Source organism: Wolffia australiana, chromosome 4 (genome assembly GCF_029677425.1).
Source record: "Wolffia australiana isolate 7733 chromosome 4, ASM2967742v1".
NCBI lineage: Eukaryota > Viridiplantae > Streptophyta > Magnoliopsida > Alismatales > Araceae > Wolffia > Wolffia australiana.
Genome location: NC_135838.1, coordinates 5484315 through 5502473, shown reverse-complemented (window position 1 = coordinate 5502473; position 18159 = coordinate 5484315). Strand labels below are relative to the sequence as shown.

The following is an 18159-nucleotide window of genomic DNA, read 5'->3' as shown; positions in this document are numbered from 1 at the left end:
AGATTCACCGTGGAGTATTGTTCAGAATGTCACATTCAAGGAGTTGTGGTGTTACGCGCCACAATTGGATTTGGATCCACCTAGTGCGAAGGTCATGAAGAAGTGGATGATCCAAATGCATGGACGCATGAAGAAAGAGGTGAAGAAGCTGTGGGAGAACGTGGAGATAGTGTCCCTCATTATAGACGTGTGGACCGCGGAGAACGGTACTGGACTTCTAGGCATCACCGTTCATTGGGTGGACAAGAAATGGGTGTACCGAGAGTGGGTACTTGTCATCCGAGAGATCGTTGACAAGCACGATGGGAACACCATGGTGTCCATCTTTCTCTTGGTCTTGGAAGAATTCTGCATGCGCCCAAAGATCATCATTCAATATCGAACTTGTATTTCTAATTAAACATGTGATTTTATATGTGACATGTGGTTATGCAGGTTTATGATGTGACTACTGACAACACCTTTGCGAATAAGAGGATGTTGTCAGTGATTGCAAAGAAGATAAAGGGCGTCAACCCGACATTTAGCGCCAGAAAGCACGTCCCATGTGTTACACACATGCTAAATATTGTTGTCCAAGTGTAAATTAAAAGCTTTGGCATTCCTTCGACCCACGTAGTATAGCCCGTTGGAGGTGATATGAGCAGGACAGTAGAACAATATGACAGGGACGAGGACAACGTGCATGGAGATATATACTCAGCGTTTGAAGACACGATGGAAAATAACCACCAAATAAGAAAGAGATATGGTTTCAAGACATTCAACACAATGACTTCCCCTCGTAACTTCCACTTCCCTCTCTTCTTTATAAAGAGGCGTTGGCAGTTATGGAGGCCCAATTGGGCCCCCTTTTAAGGGGAAAACCTATTGGGCTTCCCCTTAAAAGGGTTCTTTAGGGGGAGAAGAAGCCCAACATGGATTTCCTCCCCCTAAAGATGCTAATTAAGTATAATTGAAATAAAACACGTACGAGGGTAGGCCGGTACTCACGCAGGAGGGGCCTCCCAATAATCCAAAGACGACGAAAGGAAGAAAATGACGTAAAGGTACATGAAACGAAGCGATATGACGGTGTCGCTTCTCAAGCTTGGTAGTGGAACTGTAGATTCTTCACGTCGGCTCGGTCTTCACGATGTGGCTGGCGACGGGTCGGGGCGTGATCAACTGGATGGTCCTCCATCATACAGTCTTTGGTATCATGTGAGTCACCGAGGCATGCAACAGGTGGACACTTTGAAACTAAGCACACAAAAGGTAGAGAGTTGGACTCTTGGCTACAGAGCACTATGTGAAAAGTCCAACCAGCACCTATGTCAACGAGGTCAGAATTGGACGAGTTCAAAAAAACCTAACAGAGTCTTGCCTAATGAGGGAGTGTTCACCCCACTATCTTGGTGGGTCAGCACAGGGGTGAAACGCTTCCCCTTACAAGGGGGCTATTGTCCGCATGTGCAACAAGCGCTCCTGCTAAGCGCATGTTCTCGGCGGGCAACGCTATTGTCGGAGAGCACATGTCACCGATAAGCATCGAAACACTCATCACTGTGAAGTGTTGGTTGTGTGCAGACAACAAACGATGGTACATTGATGTGGTGCTGGATTCGGATGGCGAGGATGATGAGGATGGGCTAGTCATATCTGCTCGAGGTACACATCACCTACATTAACTACCTTATATGCATATTTTATAAAATCATCGTGTTTTATTTGTTCTCTTTCGCTATGCAGGTGATGACCAAGTAAGCACAAATTGTTGACGGAGCCATGGGGAAATTCTAAGGCAAAGGGCGTATTTTGTTAGTCAAATATTACAAAGTAGTCAATATTGTTGCACAATTTTTTTGTTGAAAATTTTCACCATTTCCCCATAAAATTCTAGATTTCTCCAACATTAAAAATTTATAATTAGCCATTCTAGATCCTGCAAAATTAACAATATAACTTTTTAAAATTTTCTCTTAATTCACTAATATAAATTTTGGGTATTTAAAACCATGTTTAAGAACAAGATAGTATGGGCATCTTTTGTTATAAATTTTCAACATTTAAATACTAGATCTCTCTAACATTAAAAATTTACTATTAGCCATTGTAGATCATGCAAAATTAAGACTAGAACTTTTTAAAGTTTGCTCTTAATTCACTAATATAAAGGTCGGCTATATTGTGTGTATGTATGTACTTACGTCATGTTTAAGATCAACATAGCGTGGGCATTAATTGCAGAATTCTCAAAATTTTCAGAAAAATTGTATACTTTTCCAAATTGTGAATATTTAATTGTACAATTTTCAACACAGTATGGGTATTAATTGCAGAATTCTCAAGATTGTCAGAAAAAATTGTAGACTTTTCCAAAATAGTAAATACTTATTGTACAATTTTAAACATGGTGTGGGCATTAATTTCAGAATTTTCATGATTTTCAGAAAAAAATTGCAGACTTTTCCAAAATAGCAAATACTTAATTGTACAATTTTCAACATAGTGTGGGCATTAATTGCAGAATTTTCAAGATTTTCATAACAATCTGTAGACTTTTCCAAAATAGTAAATACTTAATTGTATAATTTTCAACATAGTGTGGACATTAATTGCAGAATTTTCAGGATTTCCATAAGCATTTGTAGACTTTTCTAAAATAGTAAATACATAATTGTAAAATCTTCAACATAGTGTGGGCATTAATTGTAGAAATTTCAACATTTCCCAAAAAGTTTCTTCATTTTATCGGGGATTTATTGATGTATAAGTAGACATCTTCCACATACCTGATATAACTTAAATAAAAATAAGCTTTTAGTTTATTATTTCGAGGAAAATATTTGAAATATTCCCTAGTCCCCATAAAATAATTAGGTTACCCCTTGCACGATTATGAATCCAAATAAATTATTTATAGGAGCTTAATAAATAAAATTTGATTTTCACATGCTTTTCCTACTCAAATTTGGAGAATATAAAGTCGGAGGGGCATTTCTCTAATAATGCCACAAGCAGCATCTGTTTGTGCGCATTACTTAATACAGGGGTTTACATAAAAAACGGCTGGACCAGATTTAAACCTAAAAAATTCTCAGAAATTTTCCATATGGGATTGAAACGGTTTGGGAAAAAAATATTCAGATATCAGTTATCGATATTCGGATATCGATAACCGATATCCGATATCTGAGATCCGTTTCGTCCATCAATCACCGGTATCAGTCACCGATATTCATCCACACCTCAAAGATGGATATCGACCGATATCCAATATCCGATATCAGACACCACCCCGGTTTTATTGCCAATATCGGATGTCGGTTAGACATTCCCTAGTAGGAGGGAGCACAATAGTGTTAGAGGACCATCCTTTTGATCGTGTTCAGATTCATCACTAGTCCCTACGTGGAACCCGAGCTGACGTGAAGACCCGACAATTCCACTATCAGGTTTGAAGCAGCATTCATGTCGTCTTGGAGCATGCCGTGCCGTCGTTGAGTTCTTTTCTTTTGCATTGTCTTTGGATTGTTGGGTGGCCCTCCCTGTGTGAGTACAGGCTTCTTGCATGTGTTTTTTATTTTTAATTATGATTTAGCTGCCATCTTTAGGGGGAGGAAATCCATATTGGGAGTCTTCTCCCCCTAAAGATCCCTTTTTAAGGGGAAGCCCAACAGGCTTTCCCCTTAAAAGGGGACCCAATTGGGCCTCCCAAAACTACGACTTCCTCTCTATAAGGAGGAAGCGTGGACGTGGAAGGAGGCATGCTATTTGAACAAATCAGATCTGAAGTTTTCTGGTGACAGTTATTTTTTTTCTATCGTGGTGCTTGTTCATTTGAAAATTGAGAGCTATTGCATTTGTCAAAAGTTGCTGTTTGGAATAAAAATCATGAAGATCCATCGATTGACTAAAAGAAGATGAAGAAGGATTATTCTAGTGGTCGCTGTGTATAATTGGTTCGCGGTGCTTTGGATACTTCTCTGGTGTTCATAATCTAGTCTGTCTTCTCGGTATTCTATGCCCGTTCGGTTTCTCTGAGATCGGTGGAATGGATCTGGAATTTTCGGCCTTATTTATTTTTGTCCTCTTGTTGATACAACTCCAGTGGATTTTCACTCACATCACTTCGGAAGAGATCCAATTGTTAATCACTTTGAACTGAAGAGATTGCATCTCGTAAAGTTCTGGGGACCCAATCATTCAAGATCAAATTGTGGGACAATACCTTCTTGGACGTTAATTAGATCGCTGAACTTTGGATATTGAAACTAGCCCTGTGTTTGGGCTGACCTTCTCTGTTGTCCCATTGGAAAGGATATTGATTTCGAGTAATATTCAGCGTTACTCATTGCAATATATCCCATAATCTTGAAACATTGACAACTGAACACTGTTATACCTGTTCTTTGGCTGCAATTGGTATGACCGTGTATTGATCTCTGGCACTTGTTCCAGCGAAAGACAGTGCCCGGTCATTTCCCAAGGTGCTGCTATCTGTTCTCTGTTCCCTTTCCTTTATAGTGTTATTTTATCTCTTTCTGTGCCGGTCTCTACTGCTCAACGCCTTCGAGTGAATTCAAAGTGAATTTTAGGAATAGCCACCACATTTGTGTTAGAAAAATTTATTGACGGTGTCGGATTTGATTGATTACGTTGACGTTGTGGACACTCTTGGATAAGATCATTCTCCACCTGTTGTTTTTTCGATCTGACCATACTGGTCATTGGGAGCTTGTTCGCGACACAACCCGTCACGCGTCATCCAATTAATCTGTCTCAGTATACTAAACGATTGACATGCTTCTCATTAGTATTTCCGCAAAATCATCTGCATATTCCACATCATAAATATCACATTTAGAATTTACTCATCGAGCGTAACACAGTGTCAACTCTAACCGTCGTGTTACATCAGTTAGTACCATCCCACGTCCGAATTTTTAGAGCCTCGTCCAAACCGTCTCGTCCATAGCCTGTCCTATTCTGAAAATTTTTGTCCACTTCCTGTCCCATTGCAAGCCATCCCATTCGCGACATTCTCATCCCGTCAGATGTCCCAGGAGAAACAATAAATCACCCTTAAGAATGCTCGGCCTCTACTCTCGGGTCCTGCTAGGCTTCCACTCTCTAGGTCCCACATGCCCTCTGCTCCTGCTTGGCCACTGCTCTTGGCTCTCTCTTTTGAATACACCATCTTTTTTCACGTTAAAATGAAACAGAAGTTATCCTGCGAGCTTTTTGTCGCGCGGGGTGTGGTGGGGGTTTTGGGTTTAAGGTTTAGGGTTGGCATGTGGTGCGATCCCTCTCGTTGGCTGTAGATGTAGTCACCCTGTCTAACACAGCAGCATTTTTTTTCGGCACACACCTTTTCATCTTGAGAACTTTTTGTTGTGTGGAGTATGGTGGGGTTTTGAGTTTCGGATCTTGCATAAAACTGAAGAAAAGTTTGTCATGTTGTTAGTTCTTCCCATTCCCAGAAAATATAGTTGAATTTTTATGGGGGGCCAACCTGTCTGTCACTATCTCAAGTCCATCAGGCTTGTTTTTTTGAAGGGATGAAACACAAGGCTCCCTGTCCCTCAGTTAAGGTGCTAAATTTACTTCACCAAGTGTAGAAAATCCCTGTCAAGTGATGAATAATTTTCTTGATCCCATGGAAAGATCTGATAAATATTGAAAATCGATATAATTATCTGTATGCATGGTACTATGAACACAAAAACACTTCAACTATCCCAATGATAATGTGGACCTCACTTCCCTCTATACCTCTTTGGGATAATCAATGTTTAATATTTCCTGTTAACCTTTGTACAGATTTTAATTCCTAAAATGCATCTCCCTATAGATTAAAAAAAAGAAATCAAATAATAGAGTTGATTACAAAATCAAATAATATTGGGGAATGTGTAGACAAAGGAGTATAACTGCAAGGTGTGAGTGCTTAGAATTGATCTACAGGGGAGTGATGACTCCCTCTGATGGGAAACATATAGGATATATACTTATTATAAATATAAGATCCAAAAACAAGACCTTGAGATCCAATGACAAAACTATACTGTCAATTAATCAATAAAATAAAAGTGACGTTTCCACAAGAAACTTTGCAGCAAAAATGCAGAAATTTAAATTGTCTTCTTTCTTCTCTTCATTTTCACCTACTTACAATGTGGTCAACTGTATCATTTTTTGATATGTTCTTTTCGAGAAAGTATAAAAGGAGGTACATGAAGCGAGCCGGTCAACGACCCGTTGACCGTACAACCTGACCAAGGGGGGCAAGCCCCTACAAATAAGAGAAGAAATGAAGGAGGGAGGCATGTGGCTTTCTTGAAGTCAGAGGCTGATGGTTACAACCGTCAGAAAGGCGGCCCGCTTCGCCAGCTTCACATTTGTGGATTTTCTTGGTGGATTATTGAGTTCCAAGTGGGGAAATTTTCATTGATACTACTGTGTCTTATCATGTTTCTACTTTTGGAATAAGTTGGTGCAGAAAACATTCTAAAAAATGATTTCTTGTTTTATGGTATAGATCACAAAAATCTAGGCTAACTGATTACATTAGGACCATAAATCAGTCATTCAGACTGCATTAAGATGAAGAATTGGTGAAGATAATTAAAGACGTGATCTGCTATTGTCATTTCATAAATTATACATCAGGGATCACAAGCTCAAAGACAAATCATACAGTGTGGCTGGCAACGTAGAGGGATTGAATAGAATCTACCTTGTGCTTGGTAAAACGATGATAAACAGACAACAAAGTGTGCCAAAAAATGAACAATAAATTTAGTAATTTTATTGCAAGGTGAGAGTCAATGAAGTGTCAAATCAGCGATGGGCAAAAGCAAAACCCATTAAATCAGTAATTTAATCAGAGGGGATTTAAAAAAATGACAGGCTCTAAAACTTACCGCGTTAAATGATATTTCCTCCTTAAAAAATCAGATTAGATTTATTAGACTTCATCAACTGGAGGGCTGACCTGGCACAATTCGTCGTATACTTGACGTGCTGTCGGGCGATCCAACGGGTCGCCTCTTGTGCATTTATAGAATAAATTCACCAGAGTTCTCAAAACCTTTATTTCCAGCTCTGAAGAGCTCAACCCATCAGATGATGAGAACTTTTCCATCCATGTTGGAAGCTGCGGTCGCTGTTTCCTCTGAAATAAGGAGAACAATTCATGATCATCCCATCAATGTCTATCAATATTTTCCCTTTACGAAAATAAACGTTTAAGAAAAAACTGAACCTGAAGGCACTCTTGGACTTCTGATTCAGACAAGCCTTCATATGGAATTTTCAAAGTAAGCAGTTCCAAAATCAAGCAACCAAACGACCAGATGTCCACCTCCTGCAAAAACAAAGGCAAATTAAAAAAACCAAAAATAAAATTTTAAACAAAAATTAGTTGTTAACATAAAATTAACTACTGAAAATAAAACCTGGAAAAACTAAACAAATCTAAAAACTAAAAGAGACAAATAACAATATAAAATAAAAAAACAAAATAATAAATACAAATAAGAACCCAGGTAAGAGAAAATATATAAGTTGGATAAATGAAAATTACCAATCCATAGACGGATCTCTTGTGGATTGTGGATAAAACCTCTGGGGCCATCCAACATGGAGTCCCAACACATGCATCGGGTGGATGGACGCCAAGATGAGAGATACAGCATGTATGCAAAAAGGAGTACAAAGGAACAGCCCTGTCAAAGTCACAGAGCTTGACGATGGGCTCACTCTTCTTGCTCGGACCGAGATCTATCAAAACGTTCTCACTTTTTACATCCCTGTGAATTATCTCCTTTGAATGAACCTCCACCAGAGCACACGCAATGCTTCGGGCAATGCACAAAGCCAAGTCTGCCGGAACGTGCTTCTTTCCTGTTTCAGACAATATCTTCATGTAATCCTGCATGAATTCTGAAGGTCAGGAACTAAATATTGAATAACATGACATTCAATGTGTAAGTATGAATTCCTACCTTCAGAGAACCTCCCTCGACATATTCCATTATGATCGCCGATTGTAGAATCTGGCGTGGCTTTTCCCCCACAGATGAGGCTACCCACTTAGAACAAAGATGATGTCCGTAAATTTCTACAATGCACTTGTGATTTCTCAAGGCATTCAACATCCGTACTTCCCCCAGAAACCCGAACTCAAACATCTTAACATCTTCTTCCAGTTTTCCCCCTATCTCCAAACTCCGTACCTGCAGCAAATGACAAGTCAGGGAGAGTAATATGGATTTATCAACCAATCATATGAATGTCAACATCAGCATCAACGACTGTCGTCGATGTTGATGACGAGGTTGACATTTTTTTGGCGGTTGATAACTTATGGATGTTGGCAACATCATCGAGACATAGGCAACAATGCGATCGACATCCCAGGTCAACTTTGTCCAATTGCGCTGAAATCTAACAACTGAAAACAATCAAAGATGCATCCATAATGAAATGTCTCAAACCTTTGCAGCAGCGGTACAGGAGCCGTACTCGCATCGCATTACTCGGTCAGTCTCTCCACTGCTACCGTGAGAGGAAAGTTGGAGGGAAGAGATGGGTCCAAGAACGGAATTGTTTGCTTCAGGAGAAAATGGAGTGTACGTCCGAGTCAGGGGAATATACCTGATGCAGATAACAGAGAAATGTCATGTAAAATCACCTTAGAAGACAGTCATATTCTAGTTTTGAGAGAAAGAGATGGAGATTCATTGAGAACAATCCATTTCACTCAATGGGTTGATCACCACTCTTGATTGGATCAGATCAATGGGTTGTTCGTGATCAAGACATTGTGAGCGCTCATAACATGATCTGGACTCTCTGTTCAATCAAGTATGACCAACACCCGATAGGATTCAATCTGATCTGATTGCCACCCCCACATTTTCCTTAGTTCTCATACTCGTGTTTGATAGTTATGGGTATCATATAAAAGATGAAACAAATACAGAAAGAACTTTATAGGAGAGGAAAATAAACATTGCACACCCACCTGCTATAATACTCCAGATCTGTCTCTTCTCGAATGTCAGCCGGATGACACGCATCAACAAGCATGCGAGTAGATGAAGATCCAGTCTTGACTAAGACAACATTCCAGGCATGCGGCGAGAAGTCTAAGTAACCCCTCACAAGCTCACAAGGAATTGGAGGCTCTACTCTGTCACACAAGTACTGAAGTTTAAAAATCATTGGTCAGCGAATTTATATGAACAAGTCAAGAGTATGAATTCCAGAAACAGCGGAATATTTGTGCACCTTCATGAGTACAGCTCTATGCCGGCAAACACCAAACCTTACTGCCCCAATAGGAACAATCGCAGAGTTCCGCACCTCCTTTGTTTTTCTAAGAGATTTATCACAGAGATCGGAAAAACTGATGCTATCATTGACTTTAAATTCGCTACCCATCGAGCAGGTGCAAACAAATGGCCGCTGCTCTGGGGCACCTAGAGCAGAACGCCGCATCCACTGTGTGTTGTAACTCCTATCGCTGCCACCAAAAAAATCTGACACAAAGAGAGCCAGAATCGATGCCCTAGTAAGATCATCATCAAAATTAGATCTTCTCACTCTGGACAACATATGTTTGGCAGATAGAGTGATTACATCCAGCTCTTCATCGATTTCCCTGAAAGAGAAGAACAAGAACTTATTTCCGTGACTTCAGGGCATTTAGGTAAAATCAAGGCTTCATGCAAACCTGTCAACGATAATGACTTCACGAGAATCAAGAGAAAGTCTCTGGTTGTAGTCACATAACGGCATGAACACACAGTCACGTCCTGCATCGTAGAATCCATCTGGCATGCGGTCACTAGCCCCGCAGTAGGACTCTGAGCTGTACTTACAAGATAAACAGGAGCATCCCTCAAAGGGCTTGTGGCACTTTCTCTTTGGGTTGTCAAGGTTTACATCATAATGCCTCTTTGAGGCAACAGATACCTTAGATTCCTCCAATGAAGAAGTTATTCTACACTGAGAATTTGGTTTCTGTGGAGCGTTAGAGGAGCTTTCAACCTCAGGTTCACCATCAGAGATTCCAGTCAAAGAGGATTCTCCAGAAGTAATACAGGAGGAGTTCCCCCCTTGACTAATCATCAGGGAATCAATTTCTTCCTCATTTTCACTGTAATGACATATTAAAGATTCTTTATCTTTAGGAAAAGAGCTTACTTTTGCCGAACTCTTATCCTTGCTAACATCAGTCTGCATTTCAAAATCTTTGCGGCTAAACAAGGAGTTGTCATGCAGCAACCTCTCGGCCAGTTTCTTTGTTCTTGATTCCCCACACTCATGACCTCTAAACTTTCTATGGTGATTCGAACGCTCCGTCCGAGCGATTTGTTGAAAGTGATGTGTACGCCTCCACTTCTTCTTTGTTCTTCGTAGATAATTAAATCTACTAAAGACATGTGAGTCTGATGGGGTCAGAGAAGTACCAGAGACGCCTGCATATGACACCAGAAGAAGCCAATCAATCACATTAAAAGATGAAATAATTAGAGACATCCTAATTCAAAATCTCACCGCTGTGACAACAGCCAGCATAGTCAGTCATGCCCATTTCAGTTAAGGAACAACAAAAAGAATCGTCTCCCGATATGTTCTTTTCGTTTCCATCAAAATAGCAGCATATCCAGGGAGGAACTCGACATCTACCAATTCTATTGTGCTGTGGTTTAATCAAACAAAAAATGTTAAGAGTTATAAGATAATAATAAAATCCGCGTCATTAAGATAATTATAATATAAAGTTCTGAAGTAAGCCCTTCAGGTTTAATAATAGTTCTATCAACAAATAACTGGAGATACTAAGGCGTAAAATTATAAAAAACAATTAAAAATTTCTTAAGAACCCTTCCAACAAATAGATATAAATTAGAATAAACCTGAAGAATAAACATGACATACCTGCAGATTTAGATAATGCAGCGAATGCATTGAAAAAAGTTCAAGAGATCTCAGAGAAGTCAATTTGTTATTTGACAAATCCAATATTTCCAATCTAGGCAAGCATGAGACGCCTGAAGGCAAATCAACCAATTTGTTGTTGGAAACCTTCAATAGTTTAAGAGAAATCAACTCGGAGATATCGTTAGGCAAACTCTTTAACTTATTGAAAGAAACATCCAATTCTTCTAACTTCTTGAGGTATCCAATTTCAGGAGGAAGAAACCTGAAAGCATAATTTCAAGATACTATAATTAGAGAAAAGATAATCTCGGATCCGAAATCATCCAAACATAAAATTATGCAAGGAAGAATTATTTCACACAAAAGATTCACGAATACTCCAGAAACAGACATTAAACTCGTTGCCAAGAAATCCGTGAAAAGACCTCCGGTCACTGATAAAAATCTGTTTTTAAACATTCTCAGGCCCTTAGAGACTCAAAAAATGCTTGAAGTGATAGAAATCATTCAATTATTCTACGGGTTTAGCACCGTCCTCGGTCATTTTTACGCGATTGTACAGAGAAACAAAAATTTTTACCCCGCTAAACTGATCATCGTTCAAAAAAGCAAAAACCCATTAAACTCACCGAATTGAGAGGTGGTTGATGGATAGTCTTCGGAGGGAAGTAAGCCCGGTGATTTCAGTCAACGTAGAGAAAGCCGACGACCTGGCGGAAACGTTCGATAGCTCCAATTCCTTCAAAGCCGACAGCTTACGAAGAGGGATGTTAGAGAACCCCGGCAAAGAAACCTTCAACTGCAGCCTCTCCAACTCCCGCAATTCCCCAATCTCCGGCGGAAGAACATTGATCCCATTCCCAAAGAACTTGAGAGTCTTGAGCTGACTGAACCGCCAGATCGACCTAGGCAGCAGATTGAACTCGTTGTTGAACACGTATAGCCCATCCACCGCTCCCTTTCCCGGACCTTGCAACGAGGAGCATTCCAACAACGGCATCTCCCAAGATTTGCCGGATACATCAGCATCCATGGAGAAAACTCGAAGATCATCCTCGCTTACCTCGATCTCCCTTCCGCTTCCACTGCAAGCCTCTCCGTTCTTCGCGACTTCCTCTATACCTTCTACCTCCGCAACGAGCTCCGGCCCCCTCGGGCCCGCTTCCTCCATGGATTTCTCCCTCCACACTTCGAGCTCGCAATCCAGCACTTCGATCGCAAACCCTAGCTGGCCGCGGCGGGAAGACGAAGAAGATCTTGGAATAGTATTGTATCCTGGTTTTCGCGCAAACCAAGGAATACTGATTGTAGTAAATTCCAGCTCTGTTAGGTTTGACTCCTCGAATTTAGATGGGTTTATATTAAACTGACGGTTTAATGTTAGAACTAATACAAATTTATTGTATTTTTTAAAGAGTAGTAAAAGAATATTATAAGTATATTCAAGTCAGAGAATAAATCATAAATAATGTGTCATTTTTGCTTTATTTAGTGAGACTTTTTTATTTTTAGTGCGGATTTTCTACGAGGAAACTGGGGGCCCACAGAAGTCTATTGAGCTGACGGCCAGCAGCGTTTTTTAGAAAAATACCGGTAATCTTTTTTTTTTCCGCAGCACCCCCAGGAGGTGGTTGTAACTGATAATATAAAGGCGTGTCGACGGCAAGCGAAGGGCTATCGTTTTCCCGCCATTTCTAAAATTGAATTCGAGCGTTCTCTCTCGGTTGTTAGCTCTCTCCGCGCCTGATCTCTCCGCGAGATGATCGATATGAAGTATGGATGCTCTCCTCTCGATCTGAAAGAATTTCTCCTCGGAAGAATCACTGTTTCGGAATGGTAAGATGTTTTGATTCCTCTGATCTGAATTGTTCTTTGCGAAATCCAGGCCTGAAGAGCAGCTTCAGCTCGTTGAGGGCGTGGACTTGGACGACGAAGACGGCTTCGAGTCCATCGACAAATGTGAGCTGAGTCCTCCGCCACTGCGCTCGTCGTGATGTGACGAACTGCTTGAATGAGTAGATTTCGATGTCGAGTCCGTGATTCTGGTGGAAATTTGGACTGGAACTCGCCGAGCGTTGAATCTTTCCTTCGAGATTTGATTGTTCCTGTCTCATCAGTGTGAATTCTTTCTGTTTTTCTCTTTATGTTTGTTGGCCTTTCCGGTTATCTCCGTCGAGTACTGCTTTTCATGTCTCATTTAAGATTTAATTAAAAGTTTAGCCGGAAGAGCTTCATTCCTGCACTTTCGTCAGTAATCGCGCAGGGAATCAATGCCGGCGACGTCAAGAAACTTCAGGATGCAGGGATCTACACATGTAACGGTTTGATGATGCACACAAAGAAGGTATAGTAGTTTAAACTCTGTCACAGGACCGTCGGAATTGTTTCTCACTTACGTCTTCCGATGCTATGTTCTGTTCAGAGTCTGACAGGGATCAAAGGTTTATCTGAGGCTAAGGTCGACAAAATATGCGAAGCAGCGGATAAACTTACCGTAAGAGTTCGAAAAATTTCAAAGATAACTTTTATCAGCACTTTGATATAATCATATCACTCGTTCGATGTTCTTTTAACAATCAGAACACCGGATACATAACGGGAAATGACGTTCTCCAGAAGGTAATGGCCATACGAATGCGCTTGAGTCGCTTGAATGGGCGGATCTCACAGTTTTGTCGCGCTCGTTTATGTTATAGCGGAAATCTGTAGTCAAGATCACCACAGGTAGCCAAGCACTGGACGAACTTCTTGGAGGTAACGTCTTCCCGATCGCTAAAACACGTAGCATTGTATTCTTCGATATTCTGTATTTTCTTTTCTCCAATTTTGATTATTTTTTTTGCAGGCGGAATCGAGACGCTCTGTATAACGGAGGCATTTGGGGAATTTCGGTAAGCGAGCAACATTTCAATCCGGTAATTAATCTTCCTCGATTCATATGCTTCTTTGTTGCCCAAAAAGAACAGGGAAAACACAACTGGCCCACACTCTCTGCGTCTCTACGCAGGTACATGAAGTGCTTCGATAACTCTGATTTATTTTTTTTCATTCATTCCGTCGGATTCAATATTTACCTTCATTCAAAATCGATCATTCCCAGCTTCCTATCAACATGAAGGGGGGTAACGGTAAAGTGGCTTATATCGACACCGAGGGGACGTTGTAAGCGCTATTACTCTAATTTCTCCCACTCGCTGGGAAGAACCTTCGAGACTGATTTCTATCCAATCTGTAATTATCTTTGCCGCGCTACAGCCGTCCAGATCGCATCGTACCGATCGCAGAGAGATTCGGCATGGATCCAGCAGCGGTCCTAGAAAATGTAAGAGCTGGTTAGAATCAAGTTAAACTTCCGGTGATTACAGACCGCAGTTTCTTGATTGAATCTTTCCATTATTGGTGCTGGTGCGAGAAGATCATATACGCGCGCGCGTATACGTACGAGCACCAGTATAATCTGTTGCTCGGCCTCGCCGCCAAGATGTCGGAGGAGCCCTTCAGGCTGCTGGTAAATTCGTCGCTTTAATCCGAGCTAGGAGAGTACGTACCACATCCTCTCAGAGTTTTTCCTCGTTTTCCTTTTCCAGATCGTCGATTCTATCATTGCCCTGTTCCGAGTAGATTTCAGCGGGAGAGGTGAGCTCGCCGAACGCCAGGTACACAGCTCGCCAAAGTGTGAACCAAATACTTTATAAGTTTTATTTTTGCATTCAATTAATTTTATTTTGTAATTATATTTTTATTTTTTTCATTTTTTTATTTTCTAATACCACATTTAAATATTTTTAATTTTGTTTTCTTATTACTATTATTATACTTATTTGTTTTCTATTTTAATTTATTGCTTTATTAAGTTTGTTTATTTTTATAACTCTATTTGTTAATAATTTTATATAAGCTTACATAAGATTACTTTTAGACTTCTATGTTTTTGTTATGTTTAGTTATTTATATTTATTTTTATTCACTTTATTTATTAACTTTTATTCATGTTACTCGAATTTTTATTTGACATTTTGTTTTTTAATACTGAAATTTATGTTTGCCTTTGTCCATTTGAATATTTTTATGGCGTACTACTTTTCGTTTTGATTTTTTCTTTCATTTGTTTTTATGCATTTTTATTGTTATTTGTGTTTTATTTTTTTGGCGAGCCAAGAACTAATGCGGGTCCTCATGCAGCAAAAACTGGCGCAGATGCTCTCTCGCCTGACGAAGATCGCGGAGGAGTTCAATGTCGCTGTTTACATGACCAATCAAGGTTCGAATGACGGAAAAAAACGATCCAGTCTCTCTAATTTATCATCTACCGAGACGCTGCAAAATAATCCGATTTCCATGTTATCAGTGATCGCGGACCCCGGCGGCGGAGTCTTCATCTCGGACCCCAAAAAGCCGGCCGGAGGGCACGTGCTGGCGCACGCGGCGACCATCCGGCTGATGTTCCGGAAGGGCAAAGGAGAGCAGCGCGTATGCAAGATCTTCGACGCTCCAAACCTCCCCGAGGCCGAAGCGATATCCTTTCTTTCGACTCACTCTTTCTCTTTCCGCGTTTGCTTCCTCGACTTAATCCGCTCGCCAAATGCTTTCTCTTGACCGGCCATACGTATTTCAGATAACCCCCGGCGGCATAGCAGACGCCAAGGACTGATTTCTCTACTTGGCTTCCCTGCCATATCCCCCCTCTGTCTATCCCCCGCTTGAGGATCAAAACGCTGTTTCCCACGCAGTGTCGATGCTCTCTGGTTTATTACGCCAAAACGCATTCCGTATAGCCCCCCTCTTTGCACTTTACAGGTTGTTGGAGATCGTTCGCAGCAGCAAACGGTCTTCATCAAAAGTTGTCATCTCTGCCGGGTGAGCTCCATCCCCGGCCACAAAGGTATGGACTTCATCCCCGGTGTCCCCGCAGCGTCCAGGAGCACGTTCTCCACCACGAGGTCCACAACGAGGAAGCATAAGATAACATCTTCTAGAAGAATATCCGAAAAAGGCACGTGCCAACGTGTCCACGGTGACGACCACTCGACGCAAAGGGCCGATGCCGAAAAATAACAGAAGTAAATTTCAATCGGTTATTTAAAATTAAATCGAGTTTTAAACCATGCTTTTCTGCATTCAACAGGCAACTGCGAAGAATCACTGTTCACGCGGCCGAGGGGCCCACCAAAAGCGCCACGTTTCTCGACGCGAGGGTCAACGCTGGCTGGCAGACCGCGTGCCCCGCTGGCGTTGAACTGTCGACGTGGCCATCCAAGCTGGCCCGCGGTCGGGGGAGCTCTATATCGCCTCTACACTCTCCCCAGACAGTCTCAGGTCTTCTCGGAGAGCTTCGCCAGTGCACTTGGAGAGAGAGATAGCACAGCGAGAGAGAGAGAGAGAAGAACAGATGGGGAAGGGGGAAGATGGGAGGAGCAAGTACAAGGGGGTGAGGAAGAGGAAGTGGGGCAGGTGGGTATCCGAGATCCGCTTACCCAATAGCAGGGAGCGGATCTGGCTCGGGTCGTACGACACGCCGGAGAAGGCGGCGCGGGCCTTCGACGCCGCCGTGGTGTGTCTACGTGGCAGAGAAGGCGGCGCGTTCAACTTTCCACGTCATCTCCCGGATATACCCACGTGTCTGTCGTTGCAGCCAGCAGAGGTGCAGGTAGTGGCGGCGCGATTCGCCAACGAGCCGATTCCAACGGAATCTCCGTTTGAATCTCCGTCGGAATCTCCGTCGGAATCTTGGGGGGAAGAGCAGGACGCGCTGGACTGGTCGTTTCTGGACTCGGCGGGCTCCGGGTCTGGACCTGAGCTTGGGCCCGATTTTGGGCCCGGTTTGGAGCCCACTTGGACCGGTTTCTATGACATGGTGGACAATTTCTACGACATGGAGTTTTTTTCGCCTGTGGGCCAGCCTGATTACATGGTGGAAGAGCCCGGGTTCACCTCTCTGTGGGAATTTTAGGATTGGGGGGGGAGGGGGGGTTGACAACTTTACTTGCGGTGTGGTCTCTCTCGTTGGTTGTCGATGCAGTCGCCCTGTCTTACTCAGTGGCGTTCTTATTACGGCACCATCTTTTTCACTTCAAATGGAAATAGAAGTTATCCTGCGAACTTTTGGTTTAAGTGGGGTGTAGTGTGGGTTTTGGGTTTAAGGTTTAGGGTTAGCATGTGGTGTGGTCTCTCCTGTTGGCTGTAAATGCAGTTGCCTTGTCTAACGCAGTGCCTTTTTTTTTTTACGGCACCTGCCTTTTCACGTTGAAATGAAATGAAATTATCCCAATAACATTTTGTCGTGTGGAGAATGATGGGGTTTAAGGTTTAGGGTTTTGGGTTTCGGACCTTGGATAAAACTGAAGAAAGTTTGTCGTGTTGTTAACTCTTCTCATTCCCAGAAAAAATAGTTTAATCAATAAAAAAATTATTAGAATGATTTGGACTTTAATGGGGGATCCACCTGTTGGTCACCACCTCAAGTCCATAAGACTTGATTCTTTGAGAGGATAAAATGGAAGGTATATTGTCCCCAAGTTGAGATGCCAAATTCACCCTCTGCCAAGTGGAGGAGATATTCTTCAAGTGATGAACACTTTGTTGATCCTTGGAAAGGGATGATAGATATTGAAAGTAGATAAATGTATATATGATACTATGAACATAAAACACTTCAATTATCCCAATGAAAATGTGGATCTCACTTCTCTCTATGTAATGACTACTCTTTCATCTTTCTTTGGGATGATCAATGTTTAATATTTCCTGTTAACCATTGTCCAGATTTCAATTCCTGAGATGCATCTCCCTATAGATATAGAAAATTGGAATAGAGGAGAGAAAATGAAATCAAATAAGAGAGTTGATAACAAAATCATGGGTATTGTGGAATGTGTAGACAAGTGAGTATACCTGTAAGGTGTGATGGCTTAGAATTGAACTACAAGTGAGTGACAACTCCCTCTGATGATAGAATATAGGGTATATACTTATTTTAAATATAAGGATCAAGAATAAGAGAAATAGAAAAGTATATTCCCCATGAAAGTCCTTATTTTATTTTTTATTTTATATTATTTATATCTTTTTGGGGCTATTCAAGATATGGGTTTCTAGTTATTAATATGAGGTAGTACATAAATATAGCATCGTATAAAAGTATGATCGCAAAATTAAGAAGTATGGAGCATTTTAAATAATAATTAAAAATAATGATGGAAAGTAAGGTGAACATACTAATAT

At 41.3% G+C, this 18159-nt stretch overlaps 3 protein-coding genes across 4 annotated transcripts; 2 read left to right on the top strand and 1 right to left on the bottom strand.

The window, feature by feature from the left end:
- Nucleotides 1-6761: 6761 nt before the first annotated feature.
- Nucleotides 6762-12332, bottom strand: LOC144701700 (Leucine-rich repeat protein kinase family protein). 2 transcript variants are annotated; one of them, XM_078573443.1, is made up of 12 exons: nucleotides 12002-12332; nucleotides 11568-11938; nucleotides 10936-11200; nucleotides 10552-10696; nucleotides 9725-10472; nucleotides 9280-9652; nucleotides 9014-9195; nucleotides 8484-8643; nucleotides 7992-8222; nucleotides 7571-7918; nucleotides 7250-7351; nucleotides 6762-7159 (listed from the first exon to the last, which is right to left on the bottom strand). In XM_078573443.1, the coding sequence occupies exons 1-12, from the start codon at nucleotides 12107-12109 to the stop codon at nucleotides 6953-6955; spliced, it is 3240 nt and encodes a 1079-aa protein (XP_078429569.1). In that variant the 5' UTR covers nucleotides 12110-12332; the 3' UTR covers nucleotides 6762-6952. The 2 variants fall into 2 exon arrangements, with proteins under 2 accessions (XP_078429569.1, XP_078429568.1); XM_078573442.1 differs by having other exon boundaries at nucleotides 11568-12332.
- A 410-nt stretch (nucleotides 12333-12742) lies between these two features.
- Nucleotides 12743-15974, top strand: DMC1 (DNA repair (Rad51) family protein). The gene is made up of 14 exons (XM_078573440.1): nucleotides 12743-12897; nucleotides 13191-13282; nucleotides 13361-13432; nucleotides 13519-13557; nucleotides 13635-13692; nucleotides 13784-13829; nucleotides 13900-13945; nucleotides 14039-14100; nucleotides 14194-14260; nucleotides 14354-14446; nucleotides 14526-14594; nucleotides 15121-15199; nucleotides 15287-15453; nucleotides 15545-15974. The coding sequence occupies exons 2-14, from the start codon at nucleotides 13265-13267 to the stop codon at nucleotides 15587-15589; spliced, it is 861 nt and encodes a 286-aa protein (XP_078429566.1). The 5' UTR covers nucleotides 12743-12897; nucleotides 13191-13264; the 3' UTR covers nucleotides 15590-15974.
- A 194-nt stretch (nucleotides 15975-16168) lies between these two features.
- On the top strand, nucleotides 16169-17209 carry LOC144701699 (uncharacterized). Its single transcript, XM_078573441.1, has one exon. It carries the CDS (start codon nucleotides 16328-16330, stop codon nucleotides 16886-16888), a length of 561 nt encoding a protein of 186 aa, XP_078429567.1. The 5' UTR covers nucleotides 16169-16327; the 3' UTR covers nucleotides 16889-17209.
- The last annotated feature ends 950 nt before the right edge of the window (nucleotides 17210-18159 follow it).

Bases quoted from the DNA above. Each gene is read 5' to 3' on its own strand.
- LOC144701700 (XM_078573442.1), bottom strand. From the start codon at position 12,109: ATGGAGGAAGCGGGCCCGAGGGGGCCGGAGCTCGTTGCGGAGGTAGAA. The intron at 10,473-10,551 runs GTGAGATTTTGA...TGTCATATGCAG, and splicing joins TGCTGGCTGTTGTCACAGCG to GCGTCTCTGGTACTTCTCTG. The intron at 9,653-9,724 runs GTTTGCATGAAG...CTTCTCTTTCAG, and splicing joins GAAGTCATTATCGTTGACAG to GGAAATCGATGAAGAGCTGG.
- LOC144701699 (XM_078573441.1), top strand. From the start codon at position 16,328: ATGGGGAAGGGGGAAGATGGGAGGAGCAAGTACAAGGGGGTGAGGAAG.
- DMC1 (XM_078573440.1), top strand. The intron at 13,946-14,038 runs GTACATGAAGTG...GATCATTCCCAG, and splicing joins CTCTCTGCGTCTCTACGCAG to CTTCCTATCAACATGAAGGG. The intron at 14,101-14,193 runs GTAAGCGCTATT...GCCGCGCTACAG, and splicing joins ATCGACACCGAGGGGACGTT to CCGTCCAGATCGCATCGTAC.